Raw genomic sequence first — 24297 nt, 5'->3', positions numbered from 1 at the left:
TGTGTGTTAGTTAACGTGACCTGACAAGTTACTAACGGGTAAATAAGGAGTGACACGTGTGACACGTGACATTCAAAGAAGGTGTGATTTGTGAGAATGAAGACAAAAGCCAATTTACTGATTACGCAAACGGTTGATTTTCATTGTAAATTAAAGCATTGTATAAAAGCAATTGATAATTAAAAATGATCTCTTAAAAACTATAAAAAAACTTTTCATAAATGATAATAATTGTTTGACAAATAGAAAATGTCTATATGTAAGACGTGTGATGTGTCATCAGCAAATATTTTTATCTAAAATACTTAATTTAGGTAGTTTTGGATGTAACACCACGATTCTCGCCCTTCTTCCTAGTTTTCCATGTATTTCTTATTGGAGCGTACCATTTTTTACAAACTTTCGATATGACCTACTTTCTACGTGTAGCAATACATTAGCTGCATGTAACGGAAACCATCTTTTGCTTATCAACCGATGGATGAATGTGCATGGTCAACTCGTGGTATTTTAGTCTAGCGGATTTTTTAGTAATTGAACACAAATAGCTCACTAGAAACATGATTATAGTCGGATTTTTACCTTTTGAGAATGACGTCATCTTTTTACATCTTTGTTTCTCGCATATCAAACATGTGAAATAAACAATTTTAACAAAAAAGGCACGTTATTAATTTTGTCATCCTGTCAAATTAAAAACGTTGACATTTACTGTCACTTTGATATAAACAAATATCAAAGGTATAAAAATGATGCGCTACAATGAGCAAGCCCAAATGCTAGTTCTAAATGTGCTGCTTTTTTTGGAGTACGAAAAGAAACAGTTTCCAGATGTCATCCCAATTGATCATCAGTCACTTCTGAACACACTAATTTTTCAAAGCATTTGTAGGTTAAAACTTGTGATCTAATTCCAGACATGCGTGTTTTTTCACCTGCATGACGTCATTCTCAAAGGGTAAAAATTTGACTATAGTACAGGATTCACCAAGTAATTAATATCCGCTCATCTAATATTAAACACAATCTTGTCTGGCGGTTATGCCTACAATAATTCGTTCATTGCGTCTAGTATAGCTATTGTTCGGTTCGATGTTGTTGAACAAGTAAAATACATGGGTATTGGTTAAGATGTTTAATGAACTACGCTCCTAAACTACAAATCTATGATGACATGACTTACTTTGCTGATGCAGTTTCTAGCTGGTTTCATCATACATAGAGCTCAACAGTGCCGGGAATTTGTAGATTCTGCCAATATGAAGTTATCGGGTGATCGATATGGATTATATCGCCGGTCTTCTTCACTAATTGAACAACAAATGTTTCTCGTACACAAATAATCTTATCAAAGATTATCCTACCGACTGCGCCACTTGTTAGGTTCTGGTTTTTGTTAGGACCTAACCTAACCTAAACTAAAAATCTATTATGACATGACTGGTTGAGAGTCGGAATGGTAATACTTGTGGCCTAAGACAACTAGTAAGAGAAAGTAAATTGCGATGTAAGAGAGAGATATGGAATGAAGTGGGTCTATATAGAGCTGACTAAGTATAAAACTGAGTGAGTGTAATAAAATATAGGGAATAACTTTATAACATAGGGAATATAACACTATTCTTCCTTTAATAGTTGTAGGTAATCAATATTCAACTGTAACTTGACAAATAAAAAAGTTGTATTTTTTGACGGTTCTAGGCCGCCATTTTGAATTTTGTTAAAATATTGACTTGCACCTCATTCTGAAGGAAATTTCACGTAGTTTCAAGAAATGACAGACAAAATGGCGTTTCAGGCCTCCATTTTGAGTTTCCTGTCAAAATATTGACTTGCACCTCATTTTAAAGGAAATCTCACGTAGTTTCAAGAAATGACAGACAAAATGGCTTTCCATGCCGCCATTTTGAATTTTATTTTTTTTGAAAATATTGACTTGCACCTCAGTGTAATAAAATATAGGGAATAACTTTATAACATAGGGAATATAACACTATACTTTCTTTAATAGTTATAGGTAACCAATATTTTTTTTTACTTACGTAACAAATATGAACACTTTCATGTTTGCTATTCAAATAAATTTAGTAACACATTTTCAGTATACAATTTATGAGAACGTTGTTTATTTTATGTCCTATCCTTCGTTTTTGTCTCTGAAATATTTAGGAAACACAGCCACGTTCTACTAAAATTGCAAGCTTCTCGCGTGTTCTACGCCATTTGTTTAACTATGTACAAACCGGCCTTTCATCCATTCATTACGTTGTAACCCGGTCCGTTCCTTTCGATAAGACGTAATCGTTTTAACTTTGTTAAACGCAATTAGAACGCAAGAGCAAAAAAGGCTCTTGAATGCAACGAAAACCGGTTTACATCTAAATGAGCACGCTTTGCAGAACTGTTTTACACCGAGTTTTGGAGCTCTGGAGGACGAATCTGAAAAGTTAATTAAAAATGTTTGGCTTTATTTTAATTCAGGTGGCGGATGTTTAATTAAGCCTTCTTGTGGCTTTGTGTATTAAAATATTGCTGGTCACAAATCCAGGTCACATAATATTCATGTTTTGATCACATTTGTTTGGTGTACTTACTTGACACATTCTGTTACATTTGCTTTCCAGTATTATTATTATTATTAGATTATATTTGAACAACTAGAGTAGGTATGTTCAATAAGTCGGTTGATACGAGTTGGGCTTCAGGCCCCTGGGTAGACACTCGTTGTTAAACTAGACGTCCAAACGTATAAGCTTCCTTTTCAGAAGGTTCTTCTTAAACTCACGGAACAAAAAAGCTTGACCAGCTGTACATAGATTGAAGTAGTAGTCCATTTTCACTCAGTGGAGCTGTACAAATACAGGGGTAACAGTAACACTCAGTCGTCTCCACAATAAATTTATTAGGTCTTAAACCTCTCTAAAAACTGTTTCGAGCGCAGAAGCAGCTTATCATCAGGGGTTTTTGACTTCTTCCTTAATCCATACTCTTGTGGCTAGTTGTAGGGCCTTTTAGAAGGTTCTTCTTAAACTCACGGACCAAAAACGTGGAGCTGTTGCTGTTTTTCTAATGAAAAACAAATTTAATTTATTTCAATTCTGCCTACAGAACTTGAATTGCCTTCTTGTACCTTGGCTGTGGGTATTAAATTATTGCTGATCGCAAATTCAGTGGGTTGCAACACTATTTCATAACTGGCGGGTGAAACTAGAAAAAACAGTAACACAACTGTATATAAATGTCACCTGTAGTAATCCGTGGATTAAAGCTCCTGAAATAACGAGCACGCCTTAATGCATCGCTGGTTTTTATTAGGGCGAAATGGACGAAAAGTTTTGCTAATGCTTTTTTTATTGTCTAGGTCCATTCGTTGCTCGCGTAATAGCTTTACTCACCAATAAGAGTTGTTTTATTCGCAATCCGGTTGGTTGCAATTGCTTTGTAAGTGTAGTGATTTAAGCCTGATGTAACAGCATTGACAGTATCGACAGTAACGAAACAAAGCAAATAGGTTTAGCCCGATTCACACAACCCCCTCACAAAATTTTGCTGCAGTGCATTTTGAAAGTCTGAAAATTGGAATAAAAACGATAGAAATATAGATATAGCGATTAGACTTTACATGCAAAATTTTAAATTGGTATTTTTTATCTCTAAATAAAATCGACGGATTTATATAATTTCATTAAGTAGTCTTCACAATCTTTTAACTTTCACACCTCTATCAGATAAGTCAATTCAACCTGCGTCGCCGAAAATCAATTCAATGATGACAATAACTATTTTGTTCAACCTGTTCCATTTCAAAGCAGAAAGTGGTTATTCGCCGCACGTGCGCAGAAAGTAAATCATTTTCTGCTCTAGAGCGTTTTCGCTTTCTACTAACAATCTACTCACCAAAAAAAAGAAATTGAAGAAGAAATTTGAAATAAAGTCATTCCGTCAAAGTGATTTATCGGGGATAATGAGTTCGAGCTACGAAAATGATGTGAGTTGTCCTTCTACTCCACCCCACTTTTTTTCTACTTATTTCATTTAATTTAAGGGGTTTCCCTCGTCGAACCCTCCTGGAGCAAAATAAAAAATTGCCAAAATTGCACTTTTTGTAAAAATAGCATATTTTTTGATGAGTTGCTTTGACCCTAAATTACTCCCTTACCTGACAAGCTACGTCAAAATGTCATAGAAAACAAAAGATAGATCAGATTTCAAGGTTTCCAAAAATATCCCCCCATGAGTTGATTGATAACACCGTTTGGCCGCTAGAGGGCGTCAAATTTCCTTTACCATAATGTCACATATTGTATTGTAAATATGTTTTAGTCAGATTTCATGTAATTCTTAATCCGGCCGAGTTTCAGACAAAGAAATGGTTAAAATGTAAAATTTTAAGTCTAACTCTGTTAGTTTTTGAGATATCACAAAACCGACTGCACCAGCGTCTTTTCCGGGAAATTTTAACTTAAAATGACACCGAGACGTCAACTGTAACTTGAAAAATTAAAAAAATTGTATTTTTTTACGGTTCTAGGCCGCCATTTTGAATTTTCTGTCAAAATATTGACTTGCACCTCATTTTAAAGGAAATTTCACGTAGTTTCTAGAAATGACAAACAAAATGGCTTTCCAGGCCGCCATTTTGAATTTTTTGTCAAAATATTGACTTGCACCTCATTTTAAAGGAAATTTCACGTAGTTTCTAGAAATGACAAACAAAACGGCTTTCCAGGCCGCCATTTTGAATTTTCTGCCAAAATATTGACTTGCACCTCATTGTAAAGGAAATGTCACGTAGTTTCTAGAAATGACAGACAAAATGGCTTTCCAGGCCGCCATTTTGAATTTTCTGTCAAAATATTAACTTGCACCTTATTTTCAAAGAAATTTCACGTAGTTTCTAGAAATGACAGATAAAAAACTTTTTTCTGCACTCATTTTTAATTCAAGTTCAATGCAACATACTTACATCTCATAAAAAAGTTGGTGCAAATAGGTATTTTCACTTTACACATAAAAAATTGCATGTTTATTATACATTTATTATAAACTGATCTTGCAATGCGGAAAAGTAACTTTACCGCATCCGGTGTGGAAAAGTACTCCTTTAAAAAGTGCACTTTACCGCACCCGAGTAGAAAAAAACCTTTACACAAGTCAGAAATGCATTTGGGAATTTAATTAAGATTTTAAACAACAACTTATTTTTGTGCGTTGAATGTATTCGCGTAAACTCATTACTCGCTAGTTTGCAGGTGCTCCACAGATAATTCATCGTTGTAAGAACGGTTTGCAAAGCACCCTATAAATCTGCAAAACCTTTATTAAAATTCTCTCTGAAAAGTTCGCATTTCCTCGCACTTTCCTCCACGGAAAATCATAACATTTCTCCAAATTGTCAAGCATTTATCACGGGATTATCTCTTGCAACGGTCTGGATTAAATATTGGAAAATCTCCGATTGGCGAAGTGCTATTTAACTCTTCCACAATTTAGCTTCAAAACTACTTAAATCTCTAAACAACCATTGATGTATACACGGTACAGGGTTAAGGGACAAGGGAATACAACCTTTTAATGAAATTAAAATATTAAAATATCAAACACTGGGCATGCGCAATTAGAGTTCGCTCGCTAAAATTCGCGCACTAGTTCTTCCTTGTTGCTTAGTTTGTCAGCTGAAAGGGTGTAGGGCGACGAGAATTCGACATGCCCTTACTTTCGGGCGTTTCGTAAAAAGTTCGGTGTACGGAAAACTTTTTAACTATTCCGGTCATGTTTAGTTGCGGTCAATGCAGTGATTTTCGTGATTGTTTTGAAAATGTGTTGGTGTAGTTTAACGTGAACCATGAAATCGTTGACTGGTTTAGTGATTTTGTTAATTTTGTTTCAAAGTAAGTTTTTTAGCGCTAGATTTAGTAACTTAGCAAGTATTTATATGTTGGGTGAATAATTTTCATTTATTAGGCTTGTAGCAAAAATAAATAATACGTTAATAAACGCAGCCTAAAAAATGTAAAAAAAATATTAGAAACTTTTTTCTTTTAAATTATTTTTCGTTATTTAACTTGCAGCACCTACTTATAAAATTAGAAATCTTACTAGCTACAAAATAAAATAAAAAATTGAACTCACGTTGCGCATCATTGCTACTTGTGCTATTTTTTATTAAAAAGTTTAAATTAATGCTCTTAAAACAAATAATAGAAGAATATTAAATATAATTAGTATAACACTTAAAAGTGAAAAAGTAAATGTTTACCTAGACGTTTAGTAACAAAATATTGAAGTATGGCTAAATCTAATCCATTCAAACTGTAAATCTTACTGATTTATACTAAAAACAGATATTTGGAGCACCCACCAGGAGTATGCAAACCCCTTCCTGTTTAACCGGAAGTGCCGCCATGTTCAATCGTTTTGATTTTCATGATGTAATAAAAATGTACCGTGCTTCAGTTTGAAATGTTAATTCTGGCCCTCATTCTCATCTTGTGTATTAGTTTGCATCGAAAATGGTACTTTTATCTACTAAGTACTCAATATACTAATTTGGGTGTGGTGTGAGCACTTCTTCATGAACAGTAGCATTACGTTGCAAGTTTTCTAGATAGTCAAAACTCTTTTTTCCATAATAACTCCACTCAGACAATCTAAAGACTTGAAATTAGAATTTGACTGATTTTAGTACTTTCAACGAGTCTAATTAATTTATTCCGACCTGAAAGCTGTATCTCAGACAAGTGTTACCAATACTAAAACTCAAACATCGCATTGTGCTATTTTAGTCTTTAAAATTAAAATGTATTTTTTTCAACCTAATAGAACATTTCTCAGAAGTTTAATTTGACTGTTTTCAGTCCGAAAATTTTTAGAAGAAAACTAAAATTGATTGTTAATGTCTTTTAAATCAAATTGTAAACTGTTTATACCTTTGAAAGTCAATTTTCAGACAATCTTTAGCCTTTAAAGTTCAATAAGATTGGTTTCAGCAGTGAAATTAAATTTCAGGCGTTCTTTAAGCTTGAAATAGTATATTATGTTATTAGGCGTAGAAAGAGGCGATTATTACATTTTAACACAATCTTATAAATTCAACTTTTTCATTAGGCATAATAAACCACTGATTTTTCATGTTTGTTTGCTTTATTCCTTGCATTACAAACTTTTTATATTCACAACACAATTAACATAAATTAAAATATGAATTAATAGAAAAATGTAACTAATAATCTACACATTTTCTTTGTCGGTATTCGAAATATGAACCGTCAGTTTAAATGAGCAATTTTCAAATTTACAATTCTGCCATAAATGAAATTCCTGCCCCTTTACTTCATGGTCTACATTTAAAGTAGGTTGTTGTTGTGGGTTTGTTGAAATTACTGGTTCTCTGATATCATCTGTGGTATTGTTCTTCATTGGTATTCAATTACAATCATTTACATCCAGAATACTTCAAAAACAACGCTATTTCCTTGGGAATACTTGAGATTTTGTGAATACCCATTACAACTCTGTGGCAAACTCCATTTTGATATTTAATGAAAAAACGATCTGTATCAATAACATCTGGACGAAGAGACAAGTATTTTTTACAAATATTTATGTAAAATTCTCCAACAATTGTAAATGTTCTGGGCCAGAATTAATTTTTCCATGTGTTCAATATCTTGAATTCTCAAGTTTACCAGTTCATTACATCGACATGCCCCTGATATGCCGTATATTAAAACAACCTAAAAATGTTGAATATAGGTATTAAAAAATACAATTAACAATTTAACCGTTCAAGTTTCTAAAATCCAAATTCAGACCGTTTTCCGTCTTTAAAATCGTTCTTCAGACGATTGGTGTGTTATGACTTTTATTTGTTTTACTTGTCTAACAACTGAAAATGAGACTAGTAAAAATTCGAAGAGTAACAACACGTTTTATACTTTATAGAAGACAATACGACTGGCAACTACAATTACCCTACTTACAACCATAATCTATCTTTCATACCTGTCTATTTAAATGGTGCAACTAAATGTCAAATATTATACAGGGTATTCCACATTTTTTTGGAAGTTGAGTCTATCTTTTTTCACAAAGATCGTTGCGGAATATCACGTAAGTTTAGAAAATCTGTTTGTGTTTTGATGGTCGTTTTGAATTTTTAAATCCTGGGTTTTCTGACCAGCGACATGAAGCATCTATTTTTGAATTTGGTCTGTAACGATTTTAATCAATTTTTATGATCTCTCAAAATTTCTATAATCAGCAGTTAAGATTTAACAAAGTTTTCTAAGAGATCTGAAGAAAGTCTGAGAAATCTGAATTTAAACTTTGAGCAAAGAACAATATGCTGATTAAAATACCTGATAACGTCCAATTAGAAAGTGGATTAGAGATGAGAATCGGGAAAGTTAAAACTAATTATTTCTCATGGTTGGAAAACCAACAACTGTCATCATATCTGACCAGCACGAGTGATGTTACTCGTTCTCTTTTGTCCACCAAATTAGCAAATTGTAGTGTACCAAATTAGCTTATAATGTATATCAAGCTAATTTGGTAAATAATACAACAACAAAACAAAATAAAAACTAATAATTGTTTTGCCATCTTAAATATTTAATATCTCAACAATGAGACCTCAAACCAAAATATGTCTAATGGACACGAAACTGTATATAAAAGTTTGTTAAAGGTGTGAATAACTGGATGATCTTCGATATCAATTTATTGACTTTATTAATGAAACTTTTCAATATCTAGTTTGAAAAATGCTGTACCACTCGACCGGTTGAGTGGTTTAATCAATAGAGTTCCCTAAGGCCACCGACTTTTAGAGCCATTAAGCTTTATTGATGATGGAACCTGTCACTACCATATCATATTGTTTACCCAATCGAGGTCAATTTCATCTTCAGTTGACAAAGAGCCGAACTGATAATGGATTGACTTGATTAATGACGAAACGGTTTTTCTCTCGCGAAATCTTTCTGTCTTTTACCTGTCCGCAATGTTGCAGTTACCGGATCGGTTACAGTCCGCCCTTAAAATGGATATTCAACCTGACTGGCGTCTGGCTAAAGGATTTATGTGGGCGAGCCGAAATATTTCCAAGAAATCCATATCTGTCATTCAAACGAATGATTTATAATAGCTGGATGCGAGTAATCGTTTCTAAATGTAGATTTTTTTTTCTGAGAGTTTTTAGGTTAGTAGAAAGTTCTAGCTTCGTCGACATAACGCCGCGTCTTGGCACCTTCCTTGATTAATTGATAAAGTTGGGTTACTGTCTGTCAACGTTGTAACCGGACATGAGTAATTTTAATTTATCGCACGGTTCAAGAAGCTTTACGCTAATTAAATTATTTTGAAAAATTGCTAAAGTTGATGTAATAGTATAATGTACAACAAGGATGAATAAGATGCTCTTATCGCACAAGGACGAAAATTTGGACGATAATGGACAATTCGCCCCAGTTTTACAGGCTAGTTTTTCTACGACTAATTGGAATTACTTCCTCAATCTGTCTCAAAACATAAGCCAAAATGCAATGTTTTGATGCCAACTATCAGTGAGGATGACATACCGTAAGAGGTGACGCCTCCTGACCCTTATTAGATGACCATCTGACAATGGCAACCTGTCCGCGCCCACTTCCTTACACACTTGGTAAACCTCCCTACCCTTGGTTGAGGTGTCCACTCTCTTCTCATCCATTCCGTCATTCGCTTCTTAATATCCTTTCTTCCCCACAGCTTCAGCCCTTCCCATCTTCCAGGTTGAAATTCAGGCTAATTTGTGAATCCTTCATCACTTTTCGTTGTGATAAACTGTGAAACTTTATTTGTTTTTTTCTTCATTCCTTGTTTATCGGTTTTACTCCAATCTCCAATTTATTTTCCATCGTTTTGTCAAGGATACACCAATTCCGACTAGTGCAGTAATCACAGCCCACATCCAAAGAAAACTTCATCCATGGTTTATTATTTTTAATTTTACAAATGATTATTTTATATCTGAACTTTTTTATGACTGAAATCATGAATTTTTCACACTTTTTAGGTTAAAATATGTCCAGAATATCTCAAAGTCAAAAACACATCTATGTCATTTAATTTAGCAAATCTTGAAAAGTATAAACTTCATTAATTTATAGTTAATTTTACATGTAATTTAAATTAAATTAATTATAATTGATTTTTTTAATTTGGAGGTATAACAGTTTTCTGTCAAAAATTCTGCTTAACCTCACTCTTTTTCTTTGCTTATTTTTTATAAAGGAGGGCTGTGGGGCCCACTTATAATACAGGGTGGTCCAGTTTTATGTCAATAATTCACCAATCGATAGCCCATCAAAAAATAAGTTGACATGCATTATGCCATTTTCCTGAAGAACGCTTCCTAAGGAAGACACAGACCTCCAAAGTTGCTACAACTGTCAGACCGTTTGACCAATTTTGATCAAATTTGGAACAAGCAATTATGAAATGAGTACTCGTTGTGTGATGTGAATGATATTCTTCAAAATTGTTTAGAAGGATAGTCTTTTAGTACGCTCACTGGATATTATTCAAAATTGACAAAAATGTCTACTTAGGTTATTGTATTTTTTACTTTAAAATGGTTCAAAAGGATTCAAATCTGGTGATCTGTGAGGTTTTCGAGTTAATTTTTGACACTGAAAATAGTCAAAAAACCGGATTGTTGGTGTAATGTTTACTGGCGTTCAATTTTTTAGACTATAAATAGTGTAAAACTGATCATTCAATTCAAACTTTTATTTATTCAATTAAACACTGGTAACAGTCCGAATTTTCGAACTTCTTTAATTCTAATAATTAGTTTTCAAGACTAATATCGGAGCATTTAATGCGAAAATTGTTTAATTTTATCTATGAAGACTCTGAAACTTAACTCTTACTATAAAAATTAGTTTAAAACTCGATTTTCCAAGCTGAAAGCAATTTTAAAGCCCTAAAAATAGTCCAGAGTTCTAAGAAAATGAGAAACAAATTAAAAAAACTTGAAAAGTTAGTCTTAAAGTCAATTTTCATGAATCTAATGTTAATATCCTGTATTTGTGACTAAAATATTGAAATGTATTTTCAAATTGTGAAAACTTACTTCAAATGCAAATTTTAAGCTTTTGATGTCACTTTTCATTGGGTTAGAGTAACTTTTTGGTGTCCGTCAATTTTCAAGGTTGAAATGTGTGAATTTGGAGTCAAAAATTCTAGATAAAGTAGGTTTTCATGGCTACAATTCAATTTTTCACTACTAAAGTTTTTCAACTTATCTGAAAACTATAACGACTGACTACAATGACAGTTTTTAAGCCTTTCAAGTAAATTTTCACAGTTTCCAAGTCAATTGTCAAGGCTAAAGTCTTTCAATTTGTCTGAAAACTGTGATAACTGGTTACAAAGACAATTTTTAAGCCTCTCAAGTCAATTTTTACCGTTTCAAAGTAAATTTACTGGTTAATAAGTCAAGTTTCTAAACTACAGTCTTTCAATTTGTCTCGAAACTATGAAACCTGGCTACAAAGACATTTTTTAAGCTTCTTAGGTCAATTTTCACCGTTTTCAAGATAATTCTTAAGTTGGGTTGGGTTGGTTTTGGGTCTTTGAACGTAATAACTCAATTATCTCGTAAACAAAGTTTCAAATCAGAATTTTATAAAAGATACTTATTTTGTTAAATTGAACAAGTAAAGTAAAAAAAACTGACATTTTTGAAAAATATCCAGTGACGTAGAAAGTAAGGTAGAAAAATTAACAGACAGAGACAGTTTCGACAAACGTCACCTAATGAGTATTAATTTCATATGTATTTGTTCCAAATTTGATTAAAATTGCTCCAGTGGTCTGACAGTTATGACAAGAAACCGATTTTTTAAACTGAACTTTTATGGACTGTATTTTCCTTGAGATGCATTTTTCATGAAAATGACATAATGTATGTTAACTTATTTTTTGATGGGCTATCGAATGGTAAATTATTGACATTTAAAACTGGACCACCCTGTATTAATATAATTTAACTAATCTTACGACAAAAGTTATATTTTAGCGGCTAGAACGGACAAGAAATAGGACTTTTTTACACTCTAGCACATAAAATGCTCTTTGAAAGGCGTCATGACGATAAGGTCTGCGAACTTCGAGACAAGGTTTTATTCGAAGAGATAAAAAATAAATAAATAAGTTACGGGTGTGTCTGTTATCCGATTGAATGAAATGACGAATACAAAATTAGACAGGACTGTACAAAATATCGTAGAAAATTGGGACCTGGTAAAGAAGTATCTTTTAAAGGGAACCCTGTATATTATTGCATTTTTGAATAGGCCATTGTTTATAAAAAAGATCTGTTAAATTAATGGTGCATTTTATCTATTTGATTCATACAAAATTAAAACTAATTAACAATCTAGAGAACTAAATAAAAAAAGTTGTAGTGATTCTGTTTTTTTTTTCATATAACTGAAATGTAAAAAAAAGTAAAGATCTTTTGCAGACAGAAAAACATGCCCTAAGGTGGTTTTTTAGCCCGAATAAATGCTGCTTACCCAACTGAAAACATTTTTCAAACTGTACACTTTCTAAAGAAAAAAACCTAAGTTGTTTTCCTCGTTAGAAGTACTTTTTTTTTCTAAAGCTTTTCAGGTCGTTTCAAGTCTCCTACTACATTTACCTTAAAAAAAGGTCGGCTAACTAATCGATTCTCCCCTCAAGGAAAAAAATTATTTACCCTATGAGCCATTATAGACTTTATTCATGAATCAACGTATTTGCTAATAGATAGGGGTCTAAGTTATTATTAGAAACTGGAACGCCGCCAAAAGTTTTTAATAAATGATAGAGTAGTTGAGTTTAAAATGAGTTTTTTGCTTTATCATGCGGGGGCATTGAATATTTTATGGTGCTGGGTACACAAATTGATCTGCTTTTTAGTCGACAACTTTTAGTATCAGAGTCAGGTGGTGTTTTAGCCGTGTAATTACCCACTTTGGCTGGAAAGTGGGGAAGAGAAATGGTCAAAATTAAGTGACTAATTATAGATAATTAATTATATTAGTTGATTTTAAGCCGGGCTTAAGTTAAATTGAATTTATTTTACAATCGGCTAAAACAAAGAACGATTTGATTTTAGTCGTATTACGAAATTTGTCATTGTCATTTTACTTTATAAAAGTTACTTTTTTTGACTTTGCAGTTATTGAAGTTTAATCCTGTTTGGATCATCTGACTTTTTTACCATACAGCTAATTAGATTATCAGAAAAAAAATATAATTTACAGCCTGTTAATTCGTAATTAAAATAGTTTCAAATTGATGCGTCTTTGACAATATGGTAATTTGCAAATAAACTTGAATTTTAATAAGTTCTGAGCTTAACTAACTTTGGATAAAGTAACGACACTTCAAGGTGAAACTTTGCACTAGATTAAAACTTCTAACCTATTCAATTAAGATTTTTTCTGTCTTGACTAAATTTTAATTAAAAAGTTTAATTTTAGATGTCTTTACTGTCTCGTCTGGCTATAACTTAATCTAAAACTTGATAAAGTTATTTTTTTTAATAGTTATTTATACAACAATTGACTTAAATTATAGTTTATTAGATTTGTTTTAATATAAATAGCTAAATCATGCGTTTTATACAATATTAGATTTAAACCAGAGGTTTCCAAACTTTTTTCTTTCATAGACCCCTTTTTCTTTTCATAGAAGCGTTGCGGACGATCGACGTTGCGGACCCCCACTAACGTAGACCCCCTTTGGGTCTGCCGTGGACCCTTGGGGGTTCCTCAACCACTTTGGGAAACTCTGATTTAAACCATTTTTTATTCACGAAAACGCGCCAATATTCTTTGGCTGTAAATGCGGCCTCAGATAGATGGGCCAAGCAAAACTACTGCTTTTTACCGTCCCATCGCTGTAGACTAAAAGGAGAGGTCTGGAAGAGAAAGTTGCTACAAGTCCAGGAATTTTTCCTTTCGGGAAGTTCCCAAAATTGCATCGGCGTCCTTTGTCCTGGAAGAAGGATGCCCCCGAAGGGGCTCTTCTGGCGCTCTTCTTGTCCTCCATTTCTTCTTTCTTCGTCAGCTCGTCCATTCGTCGCCAAACTCCTTTATCTCTCCATAGATCATCCTGGATTGCTCTATCTCTCATTGTTTGCCTAACTCCGCTTATCCATGTAGTTGCTGATTCCACCTTTTCTTTTGTTTTCTTGAATGTATTCTAGAGCTCGTTTGGGCCACCTATTCTCGTTCATGCGTTGTACGTGCCCATACCATATTAACTGTCGAATTTCTATTATTTCTGAGGTTCTATGAATTATATTTGTTCTCTGCCTAATTTCATTATTGGGCATGTGCTCTCTCCTCGATATGCGACAGGCTCTTCTTAGAAAGTCCATCTCCACACAGTCTGTCCTTCTTCTTGTCTTTTCTGTCATTTGCCAGCATTCTGACCCATACGTTAGGATAGGCTTTACAACTGCTGTGTAGATTGTTTTCTTAGTTCTTAAACTAATTTGGTTGGACCAAAGTAATGAGTTGAGAATATGTATCGTTCTCTGACTCTGTTGTGCTTTGTGTTTTATGTCACGTTTAGCAGATCCTTTGTTCGAGATTATGCTTCCCAAAAATTCCAATTATTTTGAATGATACTTTGACATACAACAGAAATGGGTTTCTGTAGAATCCATATTATCCGATTTAGTAGAGAAAAAGGAAAACAAATTCAAATATTTACATGACATTATTATGAAACTGGTATTTATTTTGTTTATTGGACTGACCTACCATTAAGTAGTAATTTTTATAAATTCAAAGTATGACTTGTTTTATTGTTTTCTATAATATTATTTACACAATGCTGAATTGCTTCTTTTAAGAAATCCAATAAGCCAAGTGTAGTAATAGATGGATTACAAGATATATTGGCAACTCTTCTATATCTTTAATTATTCACTTAAACGAATTCGGATTCGCATTTAATGGTTTTTAATTTGGAACTTCCAATTAGTGTTTTTTTTCTAATTTCCATAAATAAACCACGTTCTTTCTGAAATCCGGGACAGCGAATTAATGACGGCACTTTAAAAAAACCCCGCGGCGCATCCGAGAAATTAGAAGAAAGCAGGAAAAATCCAAATGGACGTCATTAAGCTACTGTCGTTTAATCGTAATTAGAAAACGCACACAAAAAGTTTATTTGTGCAAAAATAGTTAATTGCATCAACGTCCAATTTAGTAGGAAAATGTTGCTGATTTGGCTAGATTGGCGGTCATTTATTCCACGTAGATGGGACAGCGTATAAACTGCGTTAAAACCACCGAAAATTAAATTTTCAAATTCCGATTCAGTTAGTGAAACCCCGATGGAAAATAAATTGTTGCTTATCGGTAAAACGCTAAGCCTGATTTACGCGAGAAATACTGCAGATTTAATGGAAATAATGATTTAAAATTCGGGTAGGTATACACGTGGATTATAACGGTTTTCTGGATTATTCCTGGCTATATTTTGTAATCTGGATAAATCCGATTGGGTGTGCTTCGCTTTTTCTCTTTTACGAAGTCGTAATTGAATAACTAGGAATTTACGATTTTTTATATCGGTTGGTACAATTGATATAAGCCACTATTGCTGTCTTCTAAATCGTAAAAGTTACAAGTTTGTTTAAGTTACACAATAGTTCCTAAATTTTATTATTATTAATTAAATTCTGAAAGGACTTTTTACACCTTTTTTCCATCTTTCTTCAAAGAAATTTCCTTGACTTAGTAATTTTACTATACATTTTTGTTCAATTTAATCCTCCAGATCCAGATCCAGTCCCAAATTTTTCTGTGGGTAGTCCAGACATACAGCTACTACCACACGAAAAAATGAACTTCCTAACTTAAATAGTTTGGGAGAAACAATTTTTTGAATTTGCTTGTCCCAAATGCAGAATTTGGCTGCTTAAGGCATCACTTGACAATTTTGCCCACTACGGACCTGTGCTTGTTTGGATCCAGTCCCAAATTTTTTCGTGGGTAGTCCAGACATACAGCTACCACCACACAAAAAAAATGAACTTCCCAACTTGAATAGTTTAGGTGCAAACATTTTTTGAATTTTCTCCTCTCAAATGCAGAGTTTGGCTGTTTAAAGCATCACTTGAAATTTTTGCCCATTACGGACCTGTGCTTCTTTGGATCCAGTCTCAAATTTTTCTATGAATAGTCCAGACATACAGCTACCACCACACGAAAAAATGAACTTCCTAACTTGAATAGTTTAGGTGCAAACATTTTTTGAATTTTCTCCTCTCAAATGCACAGTTTGGCTTTTCAAAGCATCACTTGAAATTTTTGCGCATTACGGACCTGTGCTTTTTTTGATCCAGTCCCAATTTTTTTTGTGAGTAGAACAGACATACAGCTACCACCACACAAAAAAATGAACTTCCCAACTTGAATAGTTTAGGTGCAGACATTTTTTGAATTTTCTCCTCTCAAATGCAGAGTTTGGCTGTTTAAAGCATCACTTGAAATTTTTGCCTACTACGGACCTGTGCTTTTTTGGATCCAGTCCCAATTTTTTTTGTGAGTAGAACAGACATACAGCTACCACCACACAAAAAAATGAACTTCCCAACTTGAATAGTTTAGGTGCAGACATTTTTTGAATTTTCTCCTCTCAAATGCAGAGTTTGGCTGTTTAAAGCATCACTTGAAATTTTTGCCCATTACGGACCTGCGCTTCTTTGGATCCAGTCCTAAATTTTTCTGTGGGTAGTTTAGACATACAGCTACCGCCACACGAAAAAAAAGAACTTCCCAACTTGAATAGTTTAGGTGCAGACATTTTTTGAATTTGCTCGTCCCAAATGCAGAGTTTGGCTGCTTGAAGCATCACTTGACAATTTTGCCCACTACGGACCTGTGCTTTCTTGGATCCAGTCCCAAATTTTTCTGTGGGTAGTCTAGACATACAGCTACCGCCACACGCAAAAAAAGAACTTCCCAACTTGAATAGTTTAGGTGCAGACATTTTTTGAATTTGCTCGTCCCAAATGCAGAGTTTGGCTGCTTGAAGCATCACTTGACAATTTTGCCCACTACGGACCTGTGCTTTCTTGGATCCAGTCCCAAATTTTTCTGTGGGTAGTCCAGACATACAGCTACCACCACACGAAAAAATGAACTTCTTAACTTGAATAGTTTAGGTGCAGACATTTTTTGAATTTTCTCCTCTCAAATGCAGAGTTTGGCTGTTCAAAGCATCACTTGACAATTTTGCCCACTACGAACCTGTGCTTTCTTGGATCCAGTCCCAAATTTTTCTGTGGGTAGTCCAGACATACAGCTACCACCACACGAAAAAATGAACTTCCTAACTTGAATAGTTTGGGAGCAGCAATTTTTTGAATTTTCTCCTCTCAAATGCAGGGTTTGGCTGTTTAAAGCATCACTTGAAATTTTTGCCCATTACGGACCTGTGCTTTTTTGGATCTAGTCCCAAATTTTTTTGTGAGTAGAATAAATATACAACTACCACCACACAAAAAAATGAACTTCCTAACTTGAATAGTTTGGGAGCAGCAATTTTTTGAATTTGCTCGTCCCAAATGCAGAATTTGGCTGCTTGAAGCATCACTTGACAATTTTGCCCACTACGGACCTGTGCTTTCTTGGATCCAGTCCCAAATTTTTCTGTGGGTAGTCCAGACATACAGCTACCACCACACGAAAAAATGAACTTCTTAACTTGAATAGTTTGGGAGCAGCAATTTTTTGAATTTTCTCCTCTCAAATGCAGAGTTTGGCTGTTTAAAGCATCACTTGACAATTTTGCCCACTACGAACCTGTGCTTTCTTGGATCCAGTCCCAAATTTTTCTGTGGGTAGTCCAGACATACAGCTACCACCACACGAAAAAATGAACTTCTTAACTTGAATAGTTTGGGAGCAGCAATTTTTTGAATTTGCTCGTCCCAAATGCAGAATTTGGCTGCTTGAAGCTTGACCTGTGCTTTTTTGGATCCAGTCCCAAATTTTTCTGTGAGTAGTCCAGACTTACAGCTACCATCACACAAAAAAATAAATATCGATTTTTTGGGACAGTTGGTTTTAGATCTGTAATCAGCCGTTTATTGTCCATAAATTCAAAAATAAAATTCTTGATTAAAATATTGGATATTTAAACTTCTATGAAGCTTGTAGAGGAACAATGGGAACAATTTCGTAGATAAAAGCTGCAAATTTTCAATAAAATGCTCGGATCGTATTTATTGAGCTATAACAATAAACTCTGGAAACCTATTAGGACCAAATGGAGTCTCGATTTATTATTTGTCAGCCATGTGAAAGCCAGATTGTATGAATAATATATTTTTGTTTTAAGGTAGAGCGGTTCAGCTAAGTGCCCTTAAATCAATTCCAGCATAATAATATAGTCGCAATTAACAAAACTTTTTTACAATTTACTAAATAAGTCAAATAACAGCAAATATTTCCGTTGATAAGATCATCGACTTTTCAATAAACCATTACGAAGCTATTTACTGAGCTATAATAATAAGCGTTCAAGTGCCATTAGGTCTAAACTAGAGTCACTCGAGTTGGTATTATTACTTGTTTGCAAGGAAAAATTATCTCCTTTCTGTTTATTAGTTATTAGGCAATGTACGCTTGAGACAATAATTGAAAAAAAGTTGTTACTAATGCACTTTTTACATGATAATCAGTAAATCTAACAGGATTCTATAACAAGAAATGTTTATTGTGTTACAGTTAAATATTATTATTAAAAACTTACTTGATTATAGCATATCTATGTTTATAGGACATTTTTGACTCAAATTTACCTAAAGAACACATAGTGAAATTGTCCTTTACCTTGCGGGACACCCTGTATATACCAGCTAAGCCAATTTTTTAAGCTTTTTAGCCTTGAATAAGTAGAATGTGGGATCTTTAATCATTTTGTGGCAGGTCCATCGGAGTTTCGCACCTTCCCTAAAAACCCTCTCGTTTGTTAGCCGGAAATCTCGAATGTGACGATAGATTACAGAATTGGGTTCCATTTAAGTAGTGGAATTTTTTAGAATAGGACCTGAGTAATGTTCATCCGATACAAGCTATCATTCTACACGTTATTAAACAAAAATCTCAGTGCTTTACACATATATTTTGGAGTCTTAATTAATTAATATTTTTAAGTACAAATAGACTATGGTTATCAATACCTAAGTTGGAAGAAAATACGATTCCTCCTTGTTCTACTTGATAAGCGGTTTACTATGCAGATTTAAATTGTCGTTGCAGGAAACTGGAACTCACAAAACAATAGATTGCAATGTGAATCAATAATCTCTTCGACCTCACATTGTGAAATAAATTGAACATGGAAAATTAAGTAGGAAATTCAATACAGAAGACGGATTAATTTATAAATCCTCGACGTTCCGAGCCGTCTCCATAGCACTTCAGGGTAAATAGTTTGAGTAAAATATTAAGGATGAATTTAAGTCTTTTAGTTGTACAAAACAACAAAAACGTTCCATGCTTCCAAGTCTAATTAAGTTTGCGAGAGTTAAAACAATTTGGAACTCCGTAAACATTTTAATAGCCTGTCTAGATCCAATCTAATGTAAAAGTTTGCTTAAACTTTAATTGAAACAGTTTTGTAACATTGATAGATCCTGAAATGGCGACAGTTAAATATTGTTCAATGGAACCTAAATTCATAGGAAAATTGATAATAATAATAACCACTGTATTGATTTGCCACTTTTTTGTACAATATAAAGCAATTGCAATTTTCTACATTGATAATAATGACATGGAACACTCAATTTCCTGAAATAATCGGATTTTTAGTTTGAATAATAAAATCCGGGAATTTAATTGTGTGTTTGATCTTTTTTGATATAATTATAACTAGGTATTATCGCACTAAATTTTGATAAATATCAAAAGTGCTCTTTGCTTTTTCTGAAACACATTAAAACGTTCGAATCAACTTTACCACATCCAGCCTGAAAGCCCATTAACCATCAATATACACTGACCCTTTAAGCGTTAAGCAAACAATCAACAAACCAAGTAAACGTGCTTGGAAACGGTTCATTTCTCACCCTCCTAAAAGCTTCGACATGAGTTTCCACGGTGAATAAGTTTATTCATTTATTAGGAAGGTGTCAGAACGTGGAGCTGTATTCACGAAACAAGAAGTAGAAACCTTCTGATACAGCAATCCAGAGTAGTAATCGATTAGCGATATGCCTACGTTATAAATCGTTTAGTGTTTAACTGACGGATTTTCGAACGCCTCATTTCGGTTCGCAGTAATTTATTTGATGAGGAGTGCACTTTGAGTGCATTTTATCCAGTTCAAAGTTTTGCCATGTTCATCATTAATTTTAGTCGGTTTATAGTTGTTCCTGAAAAGTCAGCATCTATTGCCAAAATGACAAATATCACTCTGTAAAATCTTGATTTAATAAAGAGAACAAACTAAAAAAATTAAAAGAGACTTTAATAATAAGTCTAAATTTGTTGACATAATATAAGATTAGTCGTAAACTTTGCTCATAAAACATGGGAGTTAGACTGCCTGGTTTACAGTTTCGAGAATGTTTAGAATACTAATACTAACTACAACGCAGAATTCATAATTTAACTGAAAAGTAAAATACTGTTGGTTGGACTTGTTTTATGCTCAACTGCCTCAACTATTTATCAAGGACTTAGTCCGTGAATAGAATAGATATGGCTTCGTTCTTTCTAAAATTCACATTACGTAGTACATTATTAACACAAATACTGTGTAATATTTTACTTTCTACAAGTGTTTATTCTAATTTATGACCGTAAAATACCTCATTGAATAACAACAATTTTATTGTTCATTTTGAACCTGTTTTGAAATTGCTCTTTTATTAGCAATAGAAGTGATATCAAGGGTTTTATTCATCGGTTATTCTTTTTTGCGGTTTGTAGCACATCGAACACACGAACTTCACGAAGTTGCTTTATGGACGAATTTTTCAAAAAAGTTCAAAAAGTTTTGAAAAACCCGGTAGAAGGCTTATAGCTGTCCAATATTTGTGGGTCGCCTTTTTTGTATATAGGTTTGAGAAGAGCAATTCTTAGTTGATTAGGAAAACTAGCAAATTCAAAAAAGTTATTAATTATAAATGATAAAACGTGTTTTAGTTCATATTTTGCTAGTTTTATTATGCTAGTTGGTATTTCGCCATTCCCGCTGCTATATGTTTGTTTTCCATTTCGCACAATTTTTCTGAAGTAACTGGTTCTAAGAACATTGACTTTCTGTTACTTAAGATATTACATCTGTAGGAATCTGGTTTTACCTTTTGCAATATTTTAGGTATACTATTCATTAAAAAATTATTAAAGTTATCTGCTATTGTCTGAGCAGCAAGTTCTTCCAAACGAACCTTTTGACCCTCGTTATTTTCTCCTGTAATTTCTTTAGTGATTGCCAACATGCTTCTTCTTCTTCTTGAAAGAGGCTCTCAGCCTGTTTTTCCACCTTTAAGGAGTTCTCCACCTTTTTGGTGGTCTGCCTGATGGTCTTCTAGAGTGTGGTCTTCCGTCTCTCGCAATTTTAGCAATTCTATTGTCTTCTATTCTATTCATGTGTTGATTCCACTCCTGTTGATATGGGTACTTCTTGGGTCAGGCTATTGTTCACAAGTATTCTGGTCGTTGTATTGGTGTTCAAGTTTTCAATAGTTCTAACTATTTCTTCCGGAATGCTGCCTCGTCTCAATATGGTTGTGATCTCATTTAGCCTCACTCGATCAAACGCTTTGCTCAGATCTATGAAGCACATATACCAGGTGTCCAAGAGCACCCTGGACATAGGAGATTAACATGGAAAAACGGTTTTGATTTTTTTGCGCCTGTACGGTTGATTTGATTGAAAAATCGTAATAATGAAAGTTGTAGTACTTATCACGGACTAGTTTTCTGTATTTTTTTCAGATCTCTAACTTGAGCCCTTTTGTCGTAAAACACGAACAAAAATGGGAAAATTTAAACTTTTGGCCTGCACTGTATAGGCGGTTGTCGGGCAACGGGTAAACAGATCATTGTTGCTGGTACGATTGCTCGACAACCGCCTATACAGTGCAGGTAAAAAGTTAAAATTTTCTCATTTTTGTTCGTGTTTTACGACAAAAGGGCTCAAGTTAGAGATCTGAAAAAAATACAGAAAACTAGTCCGTGATAGGTACTACAAGTTTCATTAATACGATTTTTCCATCAAATCAACCATACAGGCGCAAAAAGATCAAAACCGTTTTCCCATGTTAATCTCCGTCCAGGGTGCTCTTGGACACCTGGTATACGCCGGTTCTTCGTATTCGATTGATTTCTCGACTATTTGTCGAATGATGAATATGGCGTTTGTGATAGACCTGTTTTACCTTAATACCTCATTTCTTTCAAATCGAAAGAAGCGTAAAATAGTCATATCTGCGTTGTCAGAGAGGCAAGAAAAAGGACTATCAGCTGTTCCAGGACACGAGTGATCAAACAACTAGAGGACTCAAACGCCAGAATAGGTAACGAAGCTATACTGCATGTTATCCACTCATCAACGATCGACTCTAATTGGATTTTGTGCCAGAAATGAACTGAGGATCAACAATACCTATTTCCCTCATAATCGCGAACATGAATAGACATTTGGTAACAGCAGAGGCCAGCAATCTATATTCGACTTGTTCCTATACTTAACAACAGACCTATCAAACTAGAATACGTATAGTTTTGCAACCGCGGGATTGCCGCCAGAATACTTTTTAAGAACGCAATTTTGAGGAGTACCGGATACCGTTTGTTGTACAGTACTCTCCGTATAGTATTTGAGGGACAGCAATGCATTTTCTGACATACGGTTAAAAAATGTGGCAACCTATTTGTTTATGGTAAGTTTGTGAAAAAAATCTGGTTATCCATTTGTACACATTTAGCATTCATTTGTTCCAATTTTTTGATTGGAACAATGGATTGGATTGAAGCAATTTTGCAACTCTGTTCGATTATTTTATAAAGCTTGAAGAATATATTGTTGTTATTATTGTCGGCGTCTTCTTCTTCTTCTTATTATTTTCCTGTATATTTTTCTCTTTATAATTTCCTATCCTGTTTTTTTCATTGTGATATTAACATCCATAATAAATCCCTCTCAAAACTCATTAGGTAATCACTCGATTAAATTCGGTTCACCTAAAACGGTTACAATAAAATCCAATCGAATCCCGTTATCTAACTTTGTATAGTAATCATGGATATCAAACCTCAGTTATAAGCTTGAACTAACTAGTCTCTCCAAGGTAGGATTAGAAACTAATTTGAAATTTAAATATTAGCTTTCAGAAATTCCGTTGCGGACAAGGGTTTGGAAAGGGAATCAATAGTCATAATCCTTTCGGCACACTGTACTTTTGCGGGTTAAACCTACCTATTAGCATTTATCAGCAATAAAAAATTGGTTATGACAACAAACAGATTAGTAAACTAATTTAGGAAACAAAACTTCTAAAATTTGCTTCAAAATATCGTGTTAATTTTTGTGAAGAAAGTTATTTGAATGATTTAATTGAAAAGAAAAACCTATATCTTCCGCAGTTAAGATAACTTTTGGATGGCTACTTGTCAGTCCAAAGACAGGCTCAAACCCGTAAAAAAATCTATTTTTATTCCTTGTTGTTTTAGCGTTATTAGTTGTTAGTAATTTAAATTTGATGATCTAAAGTTAACCTCAAGCATATTCACCCTTCCAATAATTTAAATTAACGTGTTTAAGTTTATATTTACTTATGATATAAGCAAGAGGTAGTTTGAGTATGAAATTAAACAGGATACTTTGAAAGTTACGGTTAAATTGGTTATTACCACCACCATCACCACATATAGCGTAATTAGTTGACTGCTGATAGTTTTCCAAGTAATAGTATATTCTATATTAAGAGCGGAAAGTATATATTTGCCGCTTGCACATGAAATTTGCAGCTTGAGGCGAAGCCGAACGCTGCAATCATGTAAAAGCGGCAAAAGTACTTTTGGCTCGAAATATAGACGATATTTTTTCGACGACTGCTGTGGGGTGGATTAGAAGGACAACTCACATCATTTTCGTCGCTCGAACTCATTGTCACCGATAAATCACTTTGACGGAATGTGGTTATTTCAAACAGGTATGTCAAGCGTTGTTATGGAAACGCCGAAAAAAGTTGGTGACTAGATTGTTAGTAGAAAGCGA

The 24297-nt window shown here is 33.8% G+C and overlaps 1 protein-coding gene and 2 long non-coding RNA genes across 4 annotated transcripts in view; 1 reads left to right on the top strand and 2 right to left on the bottom strand.

The window, feature by feature from the left end:
• LOC145729282 (uncharacterized) overlaps window positions 1-978 on the bottom strand; it is a 35590-nt gene extending 34612 nt beyond the window's left edge. The window contains exon 1 of the long non-coding RNA XR_014178326.1: window positions 901-978. This is a non-coding gene — a long non-coding RNA (uncharacterized LOC145729282). The remainder of the gene's footprint in view (window positions 1-900) is intronic.
• A 1634-nt stretch (window positions 979-2612) lies between these two features.
• On the bottom strand, window positions 2613-3556 carry LOC145729791 (uncharacterized). Of its 2 annotated transcripts, XR_014178465.1 has the most exons (4): window positions 3396-3556; window positions 3131-3207; window positions 2916-3066; window positions 2613-2849 (listed from the first exon to the last, which is right to left on the bottom strand). It is a non-coding gene; the product is annotated as an uncharacterized LOC145729791 (long non-coding RNA). The 2 variants fall into 2 exon arrangements; XR_014178464.1 differs by lacking the exon at window positions 2613-2849 and having other exon boundaries at window positions 2886-3066.
• A 2119-nt stretch (window positions 3557-5675) lies between these two features.
• The window catches only part of LOC145729039 (uncharacterized), a 31290-nt gene continuing 12668 nt past the window's right edge, over window positions 5676-24297 (top strand). The window contains exon 1 of the mRNA XM_081979646.1: window positions 5676-5891. Coding sequence (XP_081835772.1) covers window positions 5846-5891 — 46 coding nt within the window. The 5' untranslated portion in view covers window positions 5676-5845. The remainder of the gene's footprint in view (window positions 5892-24297) is intronic.

Source organism: Ips typographus, linkage group LG5 (genome assembly GCF_016097725.1).
Source record: "Ips typographus isolate SLU linkage group LG5, UJ_Ityp_2.0, whole genome shotgun sequence".
Lineage (NCBI taxonomy): Eukaryota > Metazoa > Arthropoda > Insecta > Coleoptera > Curculionidae > Ips > Ips typographus.
Note: the sequence above shows the minus strand (reverse complement) of the source record. Positions and strands in the feature narration are given on the sequence as shown.